The sequence below is a fragment of the Callionymus lyra genome, chromosome 10, assembly GCF_982586985.1.
Source record: "Callionymus lyra chromosome 10, fCalLyr1.hap1.1, whole genome shotgun sequence".
Lineage (NCBI taxonomy): Eukaryota > Metazoa > Chordata > Actinopteri > Syngnathiformes > Callionymidae > Callionymus > Callionymus lyra.
Window position 1 is genome coordinate 23,960,464 of NC_141827.1, and position 25,088 is coordinate 23,985,551.

General features: G+C 37.3%; 1 protein-coding gene across 1 annotated transcript in view; it reads right to left on the reverse strand.

The window, feature by feature from the left end:
- Nucleotides 1-1,599: 1,599 nt before the first annotated feature.
- nxph4 (neurexophilin 4) overlaps nucleotides 1,600-25,088 on the reverse strand; it is a 46,757-nt gene continuing 23,268 nt past the window's right edge. Inside the window, exon 2 of the mRNA XM_087801867.1 lies at nucleotides 1,600-2,913. Within this exon, the coding sequence (XP_087657993.1) occupies nucleotides 2,113-2,913 (801 nt within the window). The 3' untranslated portion in view covers nucleotides 1,600-2,112. The remainder of the gene's footprint in view (nucleotides 2,914-25,088) is intronic.

The following is a 25,088-nucleotide window of genomic DNA, read 5'->3' on the forward strand; positions in this document are numbered from 1 at the left end:
ATATAAGTGTCCACTATCTTCCCGTTCTAGAATGAAATGATGTGGAATTAATTATTTACGTTTTACATTTTAAAGATTAAAGTATATTATTTTATTGTCCTGCTGAGCTCAAAGATTTAAATGTAGTATTATTTATATACATTTATTTTTATTTATTTAATTTTTCATTTTATGTCAAATACAAGTTGGGAAAAATGTCATTGTTTAAATAGTGTAAAAAATGTTTTTATTTTATTTTAGGCAATTGTTTGTTCTCTAAATTGTTTCTGTAAAGACTGAGTTTTTCTTTGTCGATTACAAGGATACAATGTTATGCAGAAGTGTAACAATTTCATAGACCAAACAATACAATTTAAAAAGAAAGGAGGAATTAAGAAGCACTAACCACCAGGTATGACGTGTGTAAAAGTCTGTCACCTGCTGTATGATACTTTGAAGGGCTTTTGAATTGATAGTAGCTTCCTCTAGAGCACTAAATAATATTAATTATAATATTCTCCTATATTTTTATTTTTTTCAAATCGTTGGTTTGAGGCTTTATTTCTAAAGAGATGTCTTCTTCCATTTCCCAAGGAATATCAAAAGAGTACTCCATAAACACTGAGTTGATTTAGGACAATTCAACACAAAATCTATGGAAATGGGTGACAACTTAATACTACACAAAAGAGTAATGGTGTGTTATCTTGAATCCTGTTGAAGAAGAAGGCCTTACTCTGTAAACCACTGACATACGACAAGTGCCACTTTTGGAGTGAAGGCCTGAGGTTACAGAGGCAGGGCTAGGACATCTTCATTTTGAAAAAGTTGCAGTTTGGTCGTACAGATTACAGACTTGATCCATCACATCTCTTCTCCCTGTGACTGGCTTTCAAAGAAGCCTATTTTACAAAAGAAAAGGTGTGATGGTTGTATAATATGCACCTTTTAAGCTAAAAACGTGTTTAAAATTCTACTTGTTTCAACCAGTTGTGCTGGTCATATCTTAGCATCTGTAGAGTTCTAAAAATGCTAGTCACTATTTAAGGTTAATTTGAGCCTCTGAACTGATAAGCATTCCTTAACATGACAAACAAAACAAATTCCTTTTACATTTTTGACCAGAAGATAATTTCAGCCTTAAAATCGAAAAAGTAGTGACATGTTTCAAAAGTAAATATTGATTAGTTTCTTTGTTGAGTCCATTCATTTAAGGTTCAGGATTTGATTTGATTTTGAAAATATTTATACCGTAATGAATCATACCACGAACGTTCCCCTTTTTTTAAACTGTAAAGCTAAATGTACGATTCACACTTTTCCAATTATCTTGTGGTGCAACAGATAATCCCTTCTTTTTTGTGTAATTGCCAATGTCTTTAAAAAAAAGAGGGAGAAGAACTTCAGGGTTCAACTTAACATATTTTAGAAAATTGAAATGACATATCTTCACACGGAGGTTTCGGCACGACTTTCTAATCAGAATGAAAAAGCAAAAATGTTGGTTTCATATAATAGTTTCCTCCTCAGAGAAAGATAACATGAACGTAATAACGTGAAGCTTGTCGTCTGTAATTGTGCTTCCGGCTCGGCGCGAGCACATCCATCAAGAAGAAGACACACCATTTAAAAGATTTTAATGTGCTTTTTTTTTCATACAATATATTGTATCCAGCATAGCATTTCTCATACATATAACTCTCTTTATATTCAGGGATTGAAATGGAGAGCCGAGAGGATGATTAACAGTCAGTCTACCAGAACATTACAGCTGCCACACAGTCATGGCAGCGCACAACCACTCGCTGGAAACTTGGAGGGCAAAACTGATTTTGGCTGTTTTCAACTGAGGGCTCCAACTGCAAAAAAGTAATAACACTGGAAAACAAATATCCCAAAACAATATGTGTGTCTAGGAAATTACTACATTATTTACAGAAAATGTCAAATAAAGCAGGAAGTTGAGGAGGGGGGGGGGAGAAAACCAGAGTGTTTATTTAAATCTGCAACATCCCAAGGATCGGAAAAAACTGATTATACTTGATTTAAATCCACATGTCACAGCAGTTTTGAGGCGAAAGCTGTCCACTGCCTTTTTTTTTCTTCTTCTTATCATTGTCTCATCGCATTCACTCATCCCAAGTACGGGTGCTCACTCTGGAAGTTGTAGTCCGGGCACACTTTCTGCACCAGCTTATAGTCGATGCTGAAGAAGGAGATGAAGATGCAGATGACCTTGAAGGGTTTGGCGCAGAGCCAGGCGGCGTGGGACTGGGTGTGCTCCGTGAAGCAGGTCTGAGACGGGTCGTACAGGCAGGGCTTGGGCTTCTTGGATCTGTTGGTTTTCTCGTACTCCACTCGGCAGTTAAAGGTCTTGACTTCTTTGGGGTCGAAGGTGGATTGCTGCGTCTCCTGGATCTGGACCTCCTGCTGGGTGTGGGGGGGGAACTGCTGCTGCTGGAGGACCTCGAACTCCACCACCTTGGTCGGCGGCACGATGCTCACAGACACGTTGCCCAGGCTGGACGAGTTGTGGCGGAAGTACACCGTGAACGTCCCGTTGATGTGATCCACGATCTTCCCCGTCACCAGTAAGCTGAACTTCATGGTCTTGACGTTGAAGTAGAAATCTCCCCAGCCGAAGATCTTCTTGGTCTTCATGGCCGTCTTTAGTGAGGGTTTGCGTTTGGAGCGATAGCCTGTTTGGTCCAGGAGCAAAGACTGGTTGCGGGCCGTGTCGTAGGGGTTATAGAAACTGTACGTGGGCGGTTTTGATTTTAATGGAGTCTGGTCGATGGAAGATGGGAACATTCGGGTTTGGTATGGAGGCTTGCCCACCCCTGTCGTTCCTCCGACGCCATAGGGAATAGTCTTTGACATTGACCCTGCCTTGCCCGGGTCAGAGAAATCCACTCGCTTCTCTAAACCTTGGACCTGAAAGAAAGAAGAAAATGATATAAATACAGAGATATTTGATTAACACATTGTTATGTTCCAAAGTCTTGAATGATCCTGATTATAGTTTTTTTTGGTCAAAAAGTCAGAAAACAGTTACGTGCTAACTACTCTGTTATTATAGTACAATAGGGTTTTCTTCGTCTCATTCTCAGGAAGGCTTGAGCTATATTAGAGCATTCTTTACCTAAAATATTAAGCAAGTGACAGACTTTTTTTTAAAGGCACAAGTCGTCCAAGGTTTTCGCTCTTCTTTTGGCCTTAGCTGCTTCTGCGTCATTTTTCCACATCAAAAAAGGTCAAGATCAAGAACATTTTTTATTTAAAGTGCAACTAATGTATAGAATTAGGTGTGTCTTAAATGAAATCTTGTTTACCATAACCACACCCACTCTGCTGTGATTGGTCAACCATGGATGTTTGTCATTGTGTGTCATTATTCTCAGAAGTCTCCATTACAAAGGGACTCGTTGTACAAACAAAGCGGGGCGTGATTACAGCTGGCTGGAGGAGGAGTGAAGCCATTATTATGCCATAATGGACTCCACTCTTGAAACCTCTTGTTCGCTGAGATTTCAGACCAGGTTGTAGTAGGTTCAAAACATGGTAATGTTGAGAGACTTACTGCATCTTGGAGAGAAATACTTCAACATTTGAAACATGTGAATGAGTCAGAAAGTTGGAGTTTGACATTAGTTGCCTTTTAAAATATTTTACGAAGTTTTGTATTATTATAAAATCCCTCAGCAATGCCTGGTACTTTAGCTAGTAGTATTATAAATGTATTTATTTCTTAAGTTTTACTAACTTTTAGTTGACAAATATGGCAGGATTAAAGCGGCTATAAGGTTTTACAAAAGCGACTGACTCTGGGCCTTTCTAACAATCCCGCAATCCTTTGAAAAATGTGTAGCGAATCCAGTCCCATTACAACAACTCTGAATAAGAATTGGTGATGTTAACTTCAGGAGTGATTAGAGTAGCTTTGAACGGAACTTTTAATAGGAAACTGAAGAATTTATCTACGCTTCACCCTTGAAATAATGCTTGAATTAAAAATCTACTTAAACACAGTTGAACCTCCAACAAGCTGTAAAGCAAAAAATCAAAAATAAGGATGTCCTTATATATCTTACAACGAAGCTTCACATCAAATGTACTCAAGTTGTAATCCAGGGCGAGTCAAAACAGTTTTAGGTTCAGCTGAGTGTCCTTACTAAATCTGCATGATGACTAAACAACTTGCTATTCAACCATCCATTTATTCAACATGATTCTTGCTTTTCAAATAGCTTTCAGATACCTCCAAGGACACTCTGGAATATCACAGTTTTATGCATTTAGAAGAAAAAAAGCCTCATACTATTTCCTCTTTTATAGGTATTTCAGCTGATATCACCTCAGAGATCCCTCTATAACCAGCCTTAAGAGACATCCCCATATTCTCTTCTAAATCTGACGATGAAAAGTGCGACCAGAGGCCACATGCAGCCTTTGGCTTCATTAGAAGTTCTTTAATAGTAATATTGTGTAATTACTGTAAACAGGAAAACTAAAGAAAATCCCTTTAAACTGAATTTAAATAAAACAACCTTCTTCACATCATCTCTGTAAAATATTAAAGTTGACTTAATAAAATGCATATATGATTAAATAATGAATAACAATTTGACTTTTGATTTTTCAACTTTTGCGGCATAATTACTTTTTTTTTTAATTGACTTACAACATTCCAACAAAATATATATTTTTAATTTTTGCTAAGCATATTTTGTCTTTTTTTAATTTTAAATTCACTTCCTTCCTTTGGATTGATGATCCCTCACAAGAGCCTAAGTATATCAGGAGATCATATTTTATTTGCAAAATTATCAAATGTTTTTAAATTTACTTTTTTAGATTGTTGCTTTATATTGATGCTTAAAATAGTGATGCATGAAAGAAAGGAGGTTTAAATGATTCCAAACTGTGTCTTCTACACTGAATATCTGGCTCCAGCACTGAGATCTTTTCACCATTTCACTTTCACAAGCCAAGTTGTCAGATGTGGTTCCGCTTCATCTCCTGAATAATAATAATTGAGAAAAAAACGAACCCTAAACCATCTATTTTTGTGAACACTCATAATTTTGTTGTCAAAGTAACTCCTGAGAGCAAAACCAAGCACACACGTGGATGCCTTTGGTTTTTTTTTTTATTTCCGACAGTTCTTCTTTCATCCACAGCCTCTTTGCTCATTCACCTGCTTTATCAACAAGACATCTTTCATCACTTCCTATCAGGTCTCATCAATCACATCGCTGTCATGATCTCATTTGAACACATGTATGTAAAGACACACACAGAAGAACACACCAGGCTTGAATCCGGGAGCTGTCATGAAGTGACAATGAGAAGTATTACAACTATTTGCAGGGTTAGAAGATCGGTCCCCTGAGGGTGTGTTTGGACGAAAATATTCTGCAGGTAGATAAACAAACAAAAAAACGCAGGTTTGAAAACAAGATCTGATCTTTGAGTTTGTTCATGCGAGGACGATTTCTCTCCTCTTCACTCGGCAGCGCGGGGGAAGTGACAGGATTGTGTCAGGACCCTCTGCATCCGTCATCAATTACCAGACCGAATCACAAGTCTATTTTACAAGGCGTAGCAGTGAAGTGCCACTAATGTCTTTTCTCGTTCAATGATTGAATCTGTTGGAGCTGGCGTTTCATTAAAAACACCCGCCGATGTCAATCCTGGGCATCGACTCGAAGCGCAATAAATGAAAACGTATCGATCACTGATCAATATAACTTCTAAATAATCATGTTTTAAATATCCAGTGGCAGTAACTGGAGTAGATCGGGCTCTGTGTTTGTTCTGATGACATTTAGGAATTTATAGAGCTTTTATAAAAGTGTCTCTCATCATAATGAGTACTGTTGGTTGTTAAGTGACAGTTTTGATAAACAAATGTAATAATCATTTACCGTAATGATGTTTAATTTTGATGAACTCATCTAGTTGATGTCAACTGTAATTGGACAGAAAGTGTGTTTCTTACCAAGAAGATACAACCAGAAACATAAACACCAAGAACCTATAGCTGGTTTCGTAAACAAATGTACACGCTGTATCTGGGAATTCCGAGACTTTCTTTTTTTTTTAGCAGTTACAGTTTTCTGACACTGGTGGGTGTCAGAAACAATCTTTTCAAACATACGTATTGTTGATTTAAAATGTTTTCCATGTGAGTAAAAGGTGCGTAAAAGATTTCAGTATCACTATTAATTAAAAAATTGTTGAAGTGTGAAGTTTATGTATTACATTAAGTCCAAAAAGTGAATAAGCTATTAGCATGTAGCCTAAACCGAAAGACTAATGTGTCAAAAGGTTTATTAAATTAAGCAATATATTTTTATATTACAAACTGTAATCTTAGAAATAACAAAATCAGTTTGATATATTTTTTAAAAGACTTGTGACTTTTTATGGTAAAATAACTGAACTTGATCTTATTCAGTATAATCTATACAATGCTAACTCTGGCATAAATCCATCTTCCGAGAAGCTACTGAGTAAAACTCAACATTCTCCTTGGTCATGCTTCTCTCTAAAAAGCATGCAAAAATGATGAAACAAATAATTTCAAAAATCTTTATAAGTTGTAGTTGTCAGGTAGTTTATATTTGGAGATAGATCACCCATTTAGCTTAATTCATTATTTCATTTTCTTTACCGCCTAATGCCTAATGGGAGTTGTCGAGGGCCTATACCAGTTTCATCGGGCATGAGGCGGGGGACACCCTGGACAGGACACCAGTCTGTCACAGGGCGCACAACGACAGACAATCATTCACACACATACTCATACTGACGGACAATTTCCCCAAGTTCCTAATCAATATCTGTAAGCGATATGTATGTAATATATATGATGGCGCTAACCACTGCCCCAGCGTGCACCCATCAACTTCTTCTGTATATTTTAGAGGAGATTTTCTTCTGAAGATTTATTTTCTGTATTGGAAATTGAAAATACTAAAGCATCTAAATGTTTATTACATTCAGTTACATCTACAACCATTTTAAATTAAACCATTACAAACAGTAATCTTGGAAATACCTATATATTCTTTACGAAAAGACGTCTACCTATGACATTCTATCACATAAAACCCAAAATAGTGATCCTACTCATTGTAATCTCTCAACGCTAACTATAGCTAAAATGCTTTTTTTCAGATTTTTGTCCATTTGCTCAAAGCAACATAGCAAAAATGTTTCTCTTGGTCATACTTCTTCCAAAAAAGCATGCAAAAATGACCAAATAAATCATTCTAAATAGCTTTATAAATTGAGGTGGTGAGTAGAATGAAGGTAGTTTGTAGGTTAACATGGTCTAAATATGAGAAAAATCATCATGCTAACTTCCTCTGTATATTTTATGGGAGCTTTCCTCTGTGGATTTGCGGTAATCCCTCAATTATGGGGACACTTCCCAGAGGGAAATCCATCAGTTAAAAGCAGTGGTTTACTTTTTAATATATCTAAGGCCATTTAAAAACCCTCCCCATGCTTTGAAATAAAAAGGTGGTAGGAAAGAAAACATACCCATCCATTTGAAAAAATTACATTTTGTTTTTTGTTTAAATAATATATAGGAGTTTATTTAGTGTTGAGATAATATTCTCTTTGTCTCTCACTGCCTGTCAACCATCTCTGATAGGTGGGACGACCACCATCCAAATATTTTCTAGCTTAAACAAGTACATTGCACAATAGGGACTTCCTGTGAATGTGCAGTCAGCAGTGCTCTCCGCCAGCTCCATGTGTTGCCATCTGTCAGATAGACACTGTGCCGATGCCGTCCTCATCATTTCTCTGTCTCAGAGCTGGAACCAGCACCATCATCATAATAGGGAACGTCTTTAACGGCAACATCACACTGCCAACCACGACCCGACGCGCGAGCTCGACTTTCGTCTGGTGTTCGAGGTCACCATCTGTCTTTCAGAAAAGAGAAACTAAGCAACAAATACACTCACCAAACATTGATCAAGAAGCTTCTACTCCTTCGTTTGTCTTTTTCTCCCGCGTTACTCTAACTAAATGCCAGAGAAACCGATAAATGGATGGACTTTCTATTAGCATGAATATGAAATATCTCGGACAAGACAGCTAATCCATTGAAAGAGTAAAGATTTCCTGGAAGAAAAATCTTTTTTCTTAGTTTGACACTTAATCTATACATTATCAGACTTTTTGAAAAACAGAAGCCTCTCCCTATAAGGTCATGTCAGGTTATTTCAACCACAGCAAGAGGCTTTTTCATACACTAATGTAAATTGAAAGTGTGATGTCCATGGAAAAGAGGTACTTTACGTATTATTTTCTTTTTGACTGGCAATAATTCTCAACTGTTAATACAAGTGAGGATGGAGAAATGTTTGAGCTAACAAACAGTAATTTAAGCAAATTAATGATTGTGTTATCTAAGGGTCAAGGTGACCCGAATTACTTTGCCAATGAGATAAAGCACTTTAGGACTTACATTTTTTCTTCCCCATATTGTCTCCTTGCCAATATAAGAGCCTGTATTGTGTGTAGATAAATTAAGTAATGTATTTTTTAATGAAAAGCTTTTATCCTAATATTTATCATTTATAAAAACTAATCATTTTGTCATAAAGTGTATTTCGTCAAAGACATAGTTTTTCAGATTTTTCTCAGTAGATTTTGTATCTGGAAAAATGAATACAAAATACAGTAAATAATATGCATAATCAAATAACATCTTGTATTTATGAGAAAGTAAACTTGTTGCTTTCTTGATTTCAATCTGGTTTCTTATCACTTTTCAAGTCATATTTTGACATTGTGATGTATGTTTAATCATATAAATCTTTAAATTGTCATATTGTGATATCTGAGGTGCAAACTGAATTTCATATTACTTATATATTGAAGTAAATAAAAGACATATATTCATGGCGAATAACAAGGGGAGTATTTTGTATTAGTCAGACAGGCAGTACTTAATGGGAAACCTCTATTATACTCATAAAGAAATTCACAGTCCGTCTTGTTTTTCAGACGCTGTAATACCTATAGGACATGAGAGCTGTATACAGGCCCATCTGAAGTGGACTATAAGTACCCGGTGCTCTACACATGTTACAGCATTAGTGCTTCCTCCATTAAGGAATGGTTTGACGCTGTGGAAAATTGCAGCGGAAGATGGACTACATACTCAGTTGGACTTATACATATGTATGATTCTGGCAACTCAATAACAGAACAATCATAGAAAGAACAATCAAATTACAGCGCTTGCAAGATAGAGGTAGATAGTGAGGAAAATGCTATTAGTGGAGAAGTGAGATGAGGAAAGGAGGGAGTAAGAAGATCCTGTACATTTTCTTGGAATGGGGAGCATTAATCTTCTCTAACTTCATTTGGAGTTAAAAAAAGAAAAAACATCTTTGCAAGAGGAGCGTGTGAAGTACATCCAAGAATGAAAAGCGAGGGTCGCTTTCATGACGAAATCATACACGGAGAGATGAAGTGACAGAAGATGCAGAAGTAGACGAGACAAAAGGAGAGTTTACGAAAAAGTCAGATGAGCTGTAAAATCGACTGGTGGAAGCTGATACTTCACTCGGCATCACAATTAAGATTTCTTTTCATCGTTAAAGACGCCGCCGATCAATGGCAGCACATTTCTCGGACGTTTATCTGATCCTCTGCAGCCCAGTATCCAGAAGAACCCCCGTCTTCACCCACCACCCCACCGTTCCCGCCCCCCACTGCCTTCCCCAAGGACTGATGGGAAGACGAGAGACGCTCTCCCCCTGGCCCGTTCCTGTGTTTAATTGGAGTTTTATTGGTGACAATCAATTCATTTCTATCTGCGCTACAGGCTGCATTGATCTGCTGTCGCTGAGTGGAGTTGAATGTTCACTTCCACTCCCACCGCGGCACCAACCTCACACTCCCCAGTCAGATCTCCATTTCTACTCATATTTATGAAAGCCAGAGAAGTTAATTTGGGAAGTTTACACTTCTGTGGAAAGACAAATGACTGCGTGTACAAATATAATTAGTTAAGTAAATGACTGATGATAATGACGCTCATTTGTCATGTTTTCACTTATTGTATTTTTTAAGTTGTTGCTTGGATTAAACTGTTTTCAAAATATTTTCTTGATTCATGGCACAGTTGGTTACGCCCTATTTATGAGGATCTACATTTATCCCTTTTTTTCTTTCAAAAGTATTATGCTTAACCCTCGTGTTATCTCAGGGTCAAGTTGACCTGAAGGCCCGGAGGCAATACAAAGGATACCACAAACACATTTGTTTTTGTTCGTTTTCTCAGCACATTAAGGGAAAATGCATTTGTTTACTCTTACATTTACAGAAAAAGTTTGTTGTTTTAGAGTTTGTTTGCAAACTCATTTTGTTTTTGTCTTGCAGCCCATATTTTTTTTCCCGGTTCTTAGTACAATTGTTGATGACATAGTTATGGAAAGGCTGCTTGAAGCTTGAAGCTTGAAGCTTTACCATTAGGTACCATTTCGGTCCACCCTACTATTTCGTTTGTGGCCCTTCTTGATGTCATCACAGGCTGCAAATGGAATTATGCAAATGCAAAGCTTTTTAAAAGCTTTTTTGCGATAAAACTTTCACTAAAACATAAAAACACTAAAACGATTTATATTAACAAAAAGACCATCTTTGTCAATGAGATCATTTTCCAAGCATCCGTCCGTTCAGTCACTTCCTGGTCTGACTACGCATGTCACTTTCACTCCAATGGACTGTGTCCAGGCTAACGGCTAATGTAACGACACAGCTGATTGGCTGAAACAATATTTCACATTGTGACTGTACAATACAATATATTACCAAATAAATAGATGAAAAAATATACAAAGGCAACATTTCAAAAAATGTGACTTGCTTAATTATATATCTAACAGAGTATGTTTGAGTAAATGTGTCCAATCTTAAATTGAAGTTTCATTGACACATAAAAGAGCTTTTAAAAAGTAGTTCCCATTTACTCCCAGAGCGAAATGGTAGTTACTACGGACTGGTTTCAGGTTAATAGATTATTAAAAAATATACTCAGCAGTCCTGTGGTTTATGACTTTAGATTAAGATAAAGAGACTTTGTCAATGCAAAGGTCACGATAAAATTGAAATTGGGAAAGATCTCCTTGCAGCAGCTTAAATATCCTGCTCGTAATTATAATACCATTATAATAAAACATAAATTAATATAAATAGTGAAAACACTCATAAAAACTAGGTGCTGTTAAAATACAAGCTGTATATCTTTATTTGAGGTTCTAATGTAGCGCTTGAATGTTTCAAGCTAACAGCTAAGGTCAAATCCAAAGTAGCTAATAAGAGGTCTAGTTAAAAAGATATGAAATACATATTTATTAATCTTAATCCCTTATGGGCGTTGCTGGGGGCCGGAGCCTATCCCAGTTTTTAATAGGGTGAGATTCAGAGGACACCCTGGACAGGACACTAGTCTGTCGCACGGCAAATATTGATCTTGAATGTATTAAAAAATATAAAAATATAAAAAAACTATGGTATAACAGTGATTTATATTCAGTAACTAAAAGATCCAACACAAAAAACAGAAGCTGAGTTCACAGTCGGACAGCAAGATGATGGAGTTCTATTGGATTTTAGGAGCAAAAGTGAAAACTAAAATGATTAACAGTTTGTTTGAATCAGCAAAAGTCTGAAGTGAGGCTCCAGATGTCAGTCTTGGCAACACTCGACACACAAAGTTACTTGTGCTACGACAAGAAAAGAGATTAACTTTGGATCACATCCCAAACGGCTTACACAAGTAGGAGCAGAATAAACGACATAATCCGGGGAAAACTAACGAGACGTTTTTAATTCAATTGGCAAAGATTAGAAAAGGCTGTAGCTTTACCATGAAACTGTTTCTGTGACACTATTTACTGCTTCCCTTTTTCTGTGGAGATGAGCTAATAAAAAAATCGGAACAGTTAAAGAAAAGTCCTGACTCGTCATTTTCGAAATCTGTCATGAGCATGTGGTCTGAGGTTGTTCAAATAAGGTTGATTGACATGGCAGAAGTGCAGTCGATGTGTTCGCTGATATGTGTGACTTCAGCTTCAGCTTATCTATTCCTCACTGGTCTGATTGTTTGTGTCCACCTCTTCACCTTCATCTGCTGTGTTCAGTCTGTGAATCTCAGCCCAGAGCCGTGAAGATCACATCACTCTGGCTTCACTTTGTCTTTCAAGATGGTAACTTTGTTAATAGATTCTATCTGCTGTTGTGTACGAAGATCCAATTTGTGTTTGGGTTATCTTGGTTCTTATAAAGGCTGGGTTTCCCCGATAGCTTAAGAAACTCTTAAAGATGTTTGGCATTAGCACATTTTTCCTTCCTTCATTTTATGTGCCTGTATTTCTTCATCTACAATTTGATTTAAACTGAAAATAAAAAGTTGATTTAAGTGTGTTTTAAATAGATCTTGGGCCTCTATTGTATCATCAGTATGTGTCTGTTTGTACAAAACTCTCTTTTCATTGAAATATTTACATTTGAAAATGTACTTAAGCCCCGCCCACTGAAAACACTTTGTTTTTCTGGGGATAAAATCTTGTTTACCATAACTACGCCCATTCTACTATGATTGGTCAAGCATCAAGGTTTACCACATATCGTCATCAATCCGGGAAGTCTCCACCTCAATGGGACTCCTTGTATAAACTGAGTGGAAATTACAGCTGGCTGGAGGAGTGAAGCCAATATTACATTGTAATTTTCTCCGCTCTCGTAACCTCTCGTTTGCTAAGATTTCAAATGGGGAAAAACTGCACTATTTTCCTTTATTTTGAACAACTGTTCTTATGAAACAGCACATCATTTTTAAAGAGATAGCGCCACCTACTGGCCCCTAAACAACATGCCACAGCTTCATGAATCTTCATCTGGCCTTAACTTGAAAATGTTTTTAAAAAACATACATCTCTCATTGTACCAGTCTTTACTTAATATTTAATTACTTTTACTGAGTTTACTGCCTTTAAAATAAAATATTTATATTTCAAAATCAGAAAAAATGACGTTTAATGACATAAATCAAAAAATAAAGCCAGAAGCAAAGAAGATAAAGCTGAGAGAGAGAGTATCGGCAGCAGAGGCGATTTCGCAGTCCACTGGTGTCTCTGAATTATCATGAAAATGAAAGCTACTGACTCAGGGAGTATCAGGGAGCAAGGAAATGGAGCTGAAGCAGATAACACAGTAAGGGGGAAGAAAACGAATAAGAGAACGGCTCCAGAGAAAGCAGTGAGGTCTGTAAGACAATATGAAGGGAGAGAGTGCGCAGACAGAAAGAAAAAGGTAAAAAGACAATATATATACAACACACAGCCAGATTATGAGCGCAATAAGAGAAAAATGAGAATCACTTCACCCTGTAGAGGGTAATCAGGGCTTTCTTTGAGAAGTAATATCTGTAATATTGTTTCTACATGACTAGCTCAGCTCTGAAATCATTTTGATTTTAAGAAGGATGGACTTGCTTTTCTCCGTGTTGGAAGTAAAAAGAAGAAGTTTGAGTCGCTGATAAGTTTTCAGATCCACGGAAGGAGCGAGGCAGCGCTCTGAGAAGAGGATTTATGAGCATTCACCGCACGGACTTAAGTGATGATATTGCTCAATATCGGAGAAGTCACAAGACGGAACGGAAAGAGCCGATGTAGAAATGAAACTTCTTTTTCGGTAGATTCACTATATGACATGAGAAAAAAAATGATGCATTAAAACATAACAATCAACATACATCCATCAACACCCATCTTCACATTCCTGCTTTTTATCCACCCCTCCTTCTTCTAACCTGGATAATGATTGTTGTGGTTGAATCTTTTTTTGGCCTATTCTAGTCCTGTGTCTGACCTCAGCCAAGATATTCTGGTCTAGTTCTGGTTCTAGTGGATCTTTTTAACCCTTGTATAGCCTGCATATTTTTTTTCTGGAAGCGACAGGTTTTTTACTTTAGTAAATGTTTTAGATCATTCATCTCTGCATCTACTGATTGATCTGTGAAATATATTTTAAGAATTCACATTTATCCAATGTATGTGTGTCCTATTGGCAATGATACCATCAGAAATATGTTGTTTTTGCAGATAATAAGACGCATTTTATTCTAAGAGTCTTGTGGTGCGGCATGGTAGCCAACCCAAAGTCATACTAAAACATACAGATTTGTGATTTGAAATAAATTAGCACTGTTAATCTCTGAGAAGTGTGCCTTCTAAGTAAAAAATAAAGTCATTTAAATGCTAAAAATGTATAAAATATATCGATAAAGTAAATGTAATGCAAATTCATAGTACAAAAATGTATGCTTAGTGGACATCTGTGCTCCCGGAGTGGTTTTCTCATTTTTTATTTAACCGTTATTAACTCTATTAAATCTATTCAAATACCGGCCTTTTCGTCATTGGTTGGTCATTGGTAGTGACGTGTTGATGTGGCTTCAAGAAGCAGTGTCATGATGTTTAGAGGTCAGTAGGTGGTGCCATAAGTTTAAAAAATGATTTGATTTCTCATTAGAACAGTTGTTCAAAACAAAGGAAAATAGTGCAGAGACCGCCATCTAGTGGAGTCTGAAGATAATGACACTGCTTCATGAAGCTTCTTCAGACCATCACTAGTTATTGGGGTGCTCGGGTCCTTTCCCAGCTCGCCCTAAGCAAGAGGCAGAGTACAACCTGAGCTGGTCGTCAGTGCACTTAGCGAAAAACAACCATTAACAACAATGTTTGTACTCAATAAACCTCGTACGTTTTTGTACTGTGAAAGTTTTTGGACTCGAAAAAAACTAACCAGGAACCTCCTTGCAGCTCGATCGTGTGTAGAAGTTGGTAAGGTTGTTGTCGACCGAATGTTTGTGTCATGAAGAGAGTGTAAACAATTCAAACCCGTACAATACTATATACAGTACATAACTCTAAGCCAAATTGAAGTGTAAAAATAAAGAATCAGATGTAGATTACTGAGCTTTGTGAGTTTAACAAGACTATATCTGATTACACAAGAACACGCTGCTGTGAACGTATTTGTTCTGTATTTCAATAATCAAAACATATCCGTCTGCTGTGAACTCCCTCAGCACTCCTGACAGTCCAGGGAATCATAGACCAGCGTTAAATGGAACAAAGGGAGAATCACAGGCAGCGATGAAGTGTATTGTTGTAACAAGATTCTCGGGGAACACTGGGACGAGAATAAAGCAGCGGGGAATTATGGATGTTTATGTTAACTGGCGGCTCAGCAGCTTGTCAGATACAATTATGCAGGTTTATCAGCCATGATATCTGTGCGTTATCTGTCAAGTCTGTACTCATCCAAAGGGTTTGAATCTGCTTCAAGAAATATCTACTAAATAGGAAAATTTGAAGTGATTACATTCAACTTTTTTTTCCTGCCATGGTGATTTAATCCATGTCTAAATCAACACAGATCTTGGGGTTTATAATGCTAACATATTTTTTATTAAGAAAACATTGTTTGATTATGAATGTTTGAAACAGTTTTAGAGCCAGTTAAGTGAGCCATTTTGTTTCTGTTTTATTCATTGTACTTTGAATTTATTATTAGTACAAATAGGCGTTAATAAATATGTAAATTATATATTTTGCTTAAAGCTAGTTAGTTAGAAATTTAAAAAATCACACATTTTTTCTGCTCTATAGAAAATATCCGAATTAAAAAAAAATATGAATAAAATACAATGGGTCTCATAAATGTAATTATTGTACTTTTTCAACGTCAATACAATAAATGGATATGTTTGTAAAAAATAAGATGAAAACTGTGAATACAAAAGAAAAGACGAGACAAGAACAAAAACCCCACAAACAACGTAATCAATTATAAAATAAGGTCAGCCAAATAAAAAGGAAATATATAGGAACAATAATATGAAGGACATAAATATTATCTAAGTACAATTTTAATTATTTTAATAAATATGCTTCATTGAAACAGACGAGATTTAGGTCTTTATATAGAGCTACGGTAGTTGAAATGGATTCAAAATGACTTCTGTAGTGATTACACACAAGAAAAAATATTTTCGAACAATAAATGAAAAACAATTAAATGAGAAAACTCTTTACAGCATAACTATTATAACAAAACTATGGACTATTTCCCGAGGATTAGTTTGACTAGTTTGCTCTCTTCATGGTGCTTTAAGGTATTCATCATTTAACAGGAACATTTATGAATTTCACACATCACAGGAAACACTGCTAAAAAAAGAGATGTCAGTTATAAAGACCATTCAGTTTTAGCTCCCATTTAAACTGGGCTACAGGTGGATTTGGGAGAAAGACAATAAAAACTTTTCTATTTAATCTTCAGCTCTTCCTCTCAAGCGCCGACTCGGTGGTCATCGATCAATGTTGTCCCGCCCTCGGTCTTCCTTATCCCACTGATTACATCAGATCAGCATGCTGGAGTGTCCCCGCCTCGTTGGGCGGGCGGACATGACGCTGACACCCCCCCCAAACCCCCCCGAGACCAGATCCATCACAAGAGAAATGCTTCTGGGACGCACAGTCGTGGAAAAGTTTTGTGTTGTCCGTGTGCGCTCCTGGTTTTGCATGCAGGGATGGCGAGCGATACATCAAACGATGACACTTCTCCCATTCTTCCTTAACTAAGAGCAGCGAGAGACACTTTCTGGCTGGCGCTTAACTTGAATCATTTATCTAAATAAGTCACAGAAGTCGGCGGGCTCCGGGGGGCCGCGGCGTCCACGAGGCGTTTGGTAAATATGGGAGCTGACACCGAGCGCTTCTATCTCTCATTTGTAAAACCTGTAAACAAACATTTGAGTGAGATTGCAAAAAAGCTCGACGGTGCTTGCACTCGGTCGTAGATTTATGTATCAAAAGAGTTTTTGGAATTCATGGAGGTTTGACTGATGAGGAAGGTTGGAGGTTTTTCTGGCAGCCTGAATGACGTGTCGAGCGGCTAAGTGACAGTGATTGATGCTCTTTGTTTCTGCAAACAGTGGAGTAGAAAGAAAAAAAAAGAAGAAGAAGAAAACACATTCCAAAACTAACACTGGGGGATCTGGTGCGAGGAATAAAAGAGCGAGTGATTTTCATAATGAAAAGACAAGATGAAGAAAGAGGGAGGCGAGAGATACCCAGCGGGTGAAAGCGAGCCTGCGAGACGTTGTTTGGGAAGGAATACAGGGACACATGGGCCTGTGACGACTGCGACGAGTCATCCAGGCGGCAAAACACAGCCAAGCTTTCTCAGATTTGTTTCCAGCGCTTATCAGCGGGAGAGCTGGATGACGGATGGACTGGCACTGAGCGTAACACGGCCATGTTAATGTTAGTCATTGTAATGAAGACCTCTGTGCTCTCTCCAGCAACCCCATGTCCAACTGGGCTTCAGTCAAATCTGAAATTAAATGTTAAGATTTAAAAGAAAAAATGTAAAACCTCAAGTGACAAATTAAGTGATTAAATCCATTTTTTTAAGTGTTTATAAATAAAATACCTTAAAAAAGCAATGTTTGGATTGTCAGACATTTTCACTATTGTGAAATGTGCTCCTTGGCAGAGGCCTGCAACATTTCACTGCTTTTCTCTTAAAGGGCAACTTATGTGTTGATTTAAGAGACTCTTAAATATATATTGGACCTCTATTGTAGTATTAGTATTAGTGTGAATATAGACAGGTTAGGGTTGAGAATACCAATAGGATAGACCCATAAAGTAATTGAAAAAAAAGTTGCAGTTGCAAATTGCTTGAATCTACTGTATAGAAATTACTCTTAACAACAGTTAAGGACATTACAAATGTAGAATACATTTTTAAAAAAAATTGAAAAACTATAGCAAATATGTCTTAAGTAATCAAAAATACTGTAATTGAAATAACATTGAAAGCTCGCCTGCTATCACAAGAAATAAAACAGGTATTAATACATTTATTCTCCCTCTTCCATTTCTTTTCTTTTTAGTTTTCCACTATTTTACTTCCTAATAATAATTGATATTGATTTTCCAGCTACGTACAAACATAATTTAGTATTATATTAGATATTGCAGTATAGCAACGGAGTTCTCACACTATTCCTAGTGGAAGCGTAAACATGGATAAAGATGAAAAGTATTGTAATGTCCGCACCCCCTGCTGTGTTGGGGTCTCTCTGAGCTGGTTAGTGAAAGTGCGACTGTGGGTTAAGAAAGCTGGAGGTGAGCCGGCAGCTTTAATACCGGCCAGGGGCGAAGCTGATTCTATACCCGAGTGATTGTTGAGTTAATTGGGGAGAAAACAGTGGGAGGTGGCAATAAATTAAACGGCGGCGAGAGGTTGGCAGCACACACACATCTCAAGGTTACACACCTGCGTGCGAGAGTGAAGAAGCGTCACCTATATCTGGTATATAATGATGCTCACAGCTACATGTGATAACGTGGAAGTTTTTCCTCCTCGTTGCCTTTCCGGTGCCTTTGCGGGCGTATAAATCACCTGACTTCAAGGGCACCGCGACGGGACCCCTGACTGGGATCTCTCACATCCACCATCTGGAGCCGGAGAAGCAGAGTGCTGACCAGCCGCCCTGCTCTCATTCTGTTCTCCGAGACGAGCTGCCAGATGAGTTCGGTCGGAGACGTGGCTTAATGACTCTCTCTGTGCTGATGAAGACGACCGGATGTGGAGGAGAGACGAGCGCCCCGACTTTACCTCTCACGCTTACACCAGTCAAACCTCTGTTTTATTAGATTTCTTGTTGTGTGAGATCATTTACAAACACACAACTGAGTTCCATTTATGATACAACCATACATGTATTTTCCACTGAAATACACCTGTGAAACATATCAAATATTATCGTATCTTAAAGAACAAGCAAGTATGATCACTGTTACTTTGAAATATTCTTAAATAAAATATTGCAAAACACAGAAAAAATACATTTAATTCCAATCAGTAAGTAAGAAAGTAAGTAATAGTTATTTGTAAAGCGCGTTTCTAGACCGGGGTCACAAAGATCTTGAACAAACAAAAAGCAATACACAGTTCAAAATACAGATACAGATTTCAAAAAGTCTAAAAGGTCAAGATAAAATAGAAATAAACACAGGAGTCCCAGAAGGTTAGGAAAAAGCCAGATAAATAAAAATGTCTTAAGATGTTTCTTGAAGGAGCCAGTAGATCCATCAAACACAGAGAGAGAGGAAGATCGTTCCAAAGATTTCTCTCCTCTAGTCCTGAACCGTGTGCGAGAAACCATCAGTAGATTCTGATCCACAGACCTCAGAGCCCGAGCTGGGGTGTAAGGCTGGATCAGATCACTGATGGAAGGTCTGACCATGAATAGTTCTGAAAGTAAGAACCAGAATTTTAAAATTGATCCTTAAAGAAACTGGCAGCCAGTGAAGGGATTTAAGGATCGAAGAAATGTGAGTTCTTCTACTAGAGCAGGTCAGAAGAGTTTTGTATTAACTACAGGCAAGACCGATCCTTCTTGTTTAAACATGAAAACGAACGCAGTCCAAATCAGGGGTTACTAAAGCAATTTGATCAACCTTCCTAGTCACATCTTCCCTTTTTCTGTCTTCCTTCCATCTTGTCTTCAAATATGAATCGTCTCTTCAACACTCGTGTCTCGAAATGATACATTCCTTTCTCAATGATCAATGATCTTCTCCAGCTTCTCTACCCCTGCTGCACTCACTTCTTCACCTTCCTTGATCTCTGTCCTGACACCTGATACTCTTTTTTTTAGTGCCTACTCCCTTCATCTTTTGCTCGTCCATACTTTCCTCCCTCTTCTCCGGCGCAAACCTCTCTGGGTACAGATCACTATATCATTCACAAACATCATGGACCATGGAGATATTCTTTAGTTTGTGTTTTTTTTACGTTTGTTATTCATTCTTATTTCTATTTATTCTTAACGTTTTTAAGAGTCTTGATAAAGATTCAAGTAAAAGATACTTGACATGAATAAATGAATAAATTCTCGATCAAAATAAAGTCACATTTAATTTGTGTTATGTGCGTAAACCTTGTAATTTGTGGATTTAAATTAAACCATTAATTAATCCAACTGAGATTAAAAAATAAAAGATGATTCAGGCAAATCATTATCTAAAAAACGAACTTGCAGCTCTGGAGGAAAAGCAGGATCTTCCTCCGTTGATGCTGCAGGTGTCGATTTCACAAGAACAGAGCGACTGACTAATAGTGCAGCAGAGCTCAGTTGAATTACCGTTAAGAGGCAGCGCTCCTCTGTCCCTCGGCTGGTTGCTTAACCACAACACTTCTAGACAACTAACACACACCAGAACGAACACACACGGACTAAATGTGATGTCACAAAATGGCAGATATATTTCTCTCTGTTGTTCATGTCCAGCAGAAGCTCAGTTGAAGATTGGATATTGGAAGGATGAAAGTTTTAAAGTCCTCCGGGACACAGAATCTCGCTGAAGCGTCCAGGTCTTTTAAAATCAGGCGACAGTTGATGAACTCCTTCAACACTTAGTCCACAATAAGAAGGAAAAAAAGGTTTTCTTAATTTGTTTTGCTGCTTCTAAACTTTCTAACCGTTGGATGGAAATCAAACTTTCCGAAGAATCTACTGCGACAGATGTGAAAGAGAGAGCTTGAGAAAGGCTGAGTTAAGGAGGCGCTAAGAGCTTTCCTGTGCTTAGCAACTAAAGTTTGTTTTTAAATGGGGATGTTTTTTACCATATATATAATTGTTGGACTAATAAAGAAACTTATAAATGACAATGTGCAAATACAAACAATACAGACAATGACAGGGAAAAGCAAAATAAACAATAAAAAAAGTACAATCAAGTTTGTACCTTTTTAAGATGAATTACATTTTCAATATCTGCAAGTTCATCAACATTTATGTTTTTTCTGTTTATTGACATTAATGTTTTTACAAAACAAAACTTTTATTATAACACGTTTTGACCACGACCACGACCAAGACCAAGACCAAGACCAAGACCAAGACCAAGACCAAGACCAAGACCAAGACCAAGACCACGACCATGACCACGACCATGGCAATGACCACAACTATTACCACGACCAAGACCAAGACCAAGACCATGACTTCAAACATGACCACGACCATGACTACGACCGTGACCACGGCCACGACTACGACCAGGACCAGGACCAGGACCAGGACCAGGACCAGGACCAGGACCATGACCAGGACCAGGACCAGGACCAGGACCAGGACCAGGACCAGGACCAGGACCAGGACCAGGACCAGGACCAGGACCAGGACCAGGACCAGGACCAGGACCAGGGCCATGACTACTACTAATAATAATCAAACTTTCTGGAAACAATCTTCATTTTGATCAAGCCTCCAAACTCTGTAGTTTCAGCCAAATCATGACAAATGGAAATTCCTTGACTCCCCGTGTGCGCTGACAAAACACACACAGACGCCCGCGTTGCTAACTCAAACACAAGACAAGTCTAAAGATCTGGCGTGCTTCCAGAGCAGATGGGAGGGTTGCGTCTGGGAACGGGGGTGAGCCTGGTGGGTGGGGGGGTACAGGAGAGCGTCAATCTGTCATTCCTAACAAGCCAGGAGACTCGGGAGTCAGGGCAGGTCACAGACATAAGACACAAACACACACACACACACACATGAGTTTGACCACATGCATCACATTCCAAATGTGTCATTCCCTCTAATTAGAACACAAATTAATGATCCAAGGAGGAGAGACAGACTGCCTCTCCCTCCCACCAGTCAACATTTAGACTTCCACTGAGATGCGGCTTCCTGCGCTCAGGCATCTCCTCTCATCCGCTTTCAGCGTTTATTCCCATCATCCTCTCATGACGATATTCCAACTCAATATTGTTTTGGTTAAATCAAAACTTGGCGGAGCAACGTTCTGACTGCAATGTTCCGTCCAGACCATTTTTATTTACAGACAACAGAGGAGGAATTCTGGGGCAAAGTGAGGGAAAACAACAAGCAACAATCTGGCATGTGTTCGAGGGCACCTTGCCCACAATGCATCGCTGACCTTGAGCGAGAAGCGTTAAGGTCAGGAAGCCTCATTAGTTTTCCTTCTCCACTGCACAGCCGGGAATAGGAAAGTGAGAACTTGTCATCTTACTATGACTCTTTTAACTTTAATCTCATAAAGATATAATAATAATAATCAAAATGAATCTAGGTCTAAAACAAGACTCCAGGTAACATCCTGTCAAGCAACAAGTGGAATAACATTTATACGGATCCACAAACCATCTTCTTGTCATTGTTTACAGACATCAAGTTTCTGTTTAAGTTTTTATAAATGAATGAAATTTAATCCTGAGAGTAGATTTTACTAGTGGGGTTAAAAATGTAACATTAAGAAGATTAAAATGTCTATTATTGTCTTTTAATGTTTAATATGTTTATTTGTATCACAATTTCAATGATCCATGTGAAGAATAATAGAAAAAACTTTATTTAAATGCATATAATATTGGATCTTTAAACAGACCAGTATGAATGAATCGTTTATTTCGGGCATGACAGTCGTGATTTCATCATAGTTCACATATTACATACATGTCCCGGAAGGGAAAACAGCGGGAGAAGCTTGAAGCTTATCTATTCCCGCCCCCATTAAAAGTGTAATGATTGATTTGATCGACTTGGTTAAAAATATTTAACGTATATTGAAGCAAAAAATAAGCATTAATAAGTGTGTACTAAATGTCTTAGAAACCCTTTCTGCAGACCAGTATATATTTAGGCCAGATCCTGGGTTTATTATGTGGTCTGAACTTAAATATGCTATATTGAGAGACTCTGGTGACACCCAGATCAATTCAGAGGACTGCATTCATTCCCCATCAAATAAAAAGATTGAATAAAAATGTAATAGTAAATTATAGTGAAATTGAGACGTGATGTTTATTTGAGAAACATTTCAACAAGTTAGCACTACAGCTAATGATTTTTATAAAAGGAAACAATTGCTTTAAATGTATGCTTAAGGATTTATACTAGGTTTTGAGGAAGATTTTTTATCAAGTTAATACTAAAGCTAATGTGATTTTTTTGGGAAAAGGATCTATTTCTGCTGAAGTTTGTATGGCTTTGTTTTTACCAACTTTGGTAAAAGCGTTTTTTTTTTTCTGCTCAAGTTTGAATGGCTTTTTCTTTTTTTTAACAACTTTGGTAAAAGTATTTCTTTTAACATATGCTAAAGGATTTATACTTAGATCCTGAAGAACCATTTCAACAAGTTAGCGCTGAAGCGAATGTGACCTTTTTAAGAACTAAAGGAAACTGCAAGTTTTCTATCTCTGCTGTAGTTTTTTATGGCTTTTTTTTAACCAACTAAAAGTATTAAAGTATTTAAATATATGCTAAAGGAGTCATGCTAATGTTATCGTAAAACTTTATCTTCGTAAAGAAGTGCTATGATTAGTGATTAGCTTGAATTATCTTAACTTTTATGCTACATTTTTGAATAACCATTTGTTAAAAGCTGCAAAACATTACTTGGCAAATAAATATCCAAAGGTTTGGATAAATCTTTTTTAATGTGTATTCAAGCTCAGTCACTGCTATTAGTTTGTACAGGTGATGGCAACTTGTTGTTCTGTCAATTTAAAAACAAATCATTTTAAATTTTCTTTTATACATTTGGCTGCATGGAGATGTGTTTCCAAATAATTGTTATACAAGAATTTTCCAAGTTAAAATGAGCGTGATTTTAAAATAAAACTTTTTTTTTACTGAAACTAAATCATACTATATGACAATACAAATACTAAACCACATTAAGAATATATTTAAAAAATACAAAATAAAATGGTCTTTCCTCAATTTCTCAAACTGATTAGTTTAGTTTAGTTTATCTATTTAAAAGGACAATGTGCAGTTACATTAAAAAAGATGGCTGCACCAGATTTACTACAAAAACACAGTATAAGTGCATTCTGTTCGTTCACAGCAAAATTTGAGGTGCAGAAGTAGATAAAGTGATGAATGATTTATACCCAGGCTGTTGCCCTGCACAACACTACAACAATTCACACAAAAACCTGTACAGCAGAGTTCCTGTACGAACACAAACACACATATAAAACATTTTTAAATGATGTGCCTGCAACAAGCCTCCATCTCTATCTCCTCAGTCGGGTCTCGGGCTCACAATCAATACCTATTACAGCTAAGCCAATCTGCAATAACAAAGGCATTACAGACAGGGAAAAATAACACCAAATCTTATTAAATATGGGAGCTGGTCTCTTTCCTCTTTGGCTGAAACTTGTGTTGATGCCGGGGTGAGCAGGAAATGGCTCTGGTGAACAGTCCTCATGTGAAGTGATCAACAGGATCAGGTGTGCTCCTCGCTTCAGAAATATCCTTTTATACACAGCTTTTTTATTCACTCTGGGAACTGGAAAATGCTCATTTATTTCCCAATATTTTTCTCCCTGCTCACCACTGACGTTATTGTTCTTTACTCGGCAGATGGAATCCATAACAACGTTGCTCACTGAAGCTCGCGGTAAAACTGTTATTGAAAGGATTGAGGGATTTAAATTCAACAGGGTTTGATGTTCTATATTACATTAAATACAGATAAAAAAGCACGACTCTTAGATAGATTTAAAAAGAAACAATCATCATAATCGAGGATTTATTCTGCACATTTTTTTCTATCTATTAAGAGTTCTATGTGATGGTCATTAGAGTCAACTTTAATTTGTATTATAAGGAAAAGTGCATGGAAAAGAGCTTTTTTATGTTTGTTTAAGGAAATGCAATGAAGATTACCAGCAGGTTAAAGGTCAACTACTATGTTGATTTAAGTGTGTCTTAAAAATATCTTGGATTCCTATTGTACTCATCAGTATGTCTGTTTATACAAAACTCTCTTTTTATTGGAATATTAGAAAATGTGACAGAAGTTTTTCTGGCGATGAAATCTTGTTTATCATAACCACAACCACTCTGCTGTGATTGGTTTAAGCATCAAGGTTTTCTCACCGTGCATCATCAATCCCGAAAGGTCCAAGGGGCCCGTTGTATAAACAAAGCAGGGCGCGATCAG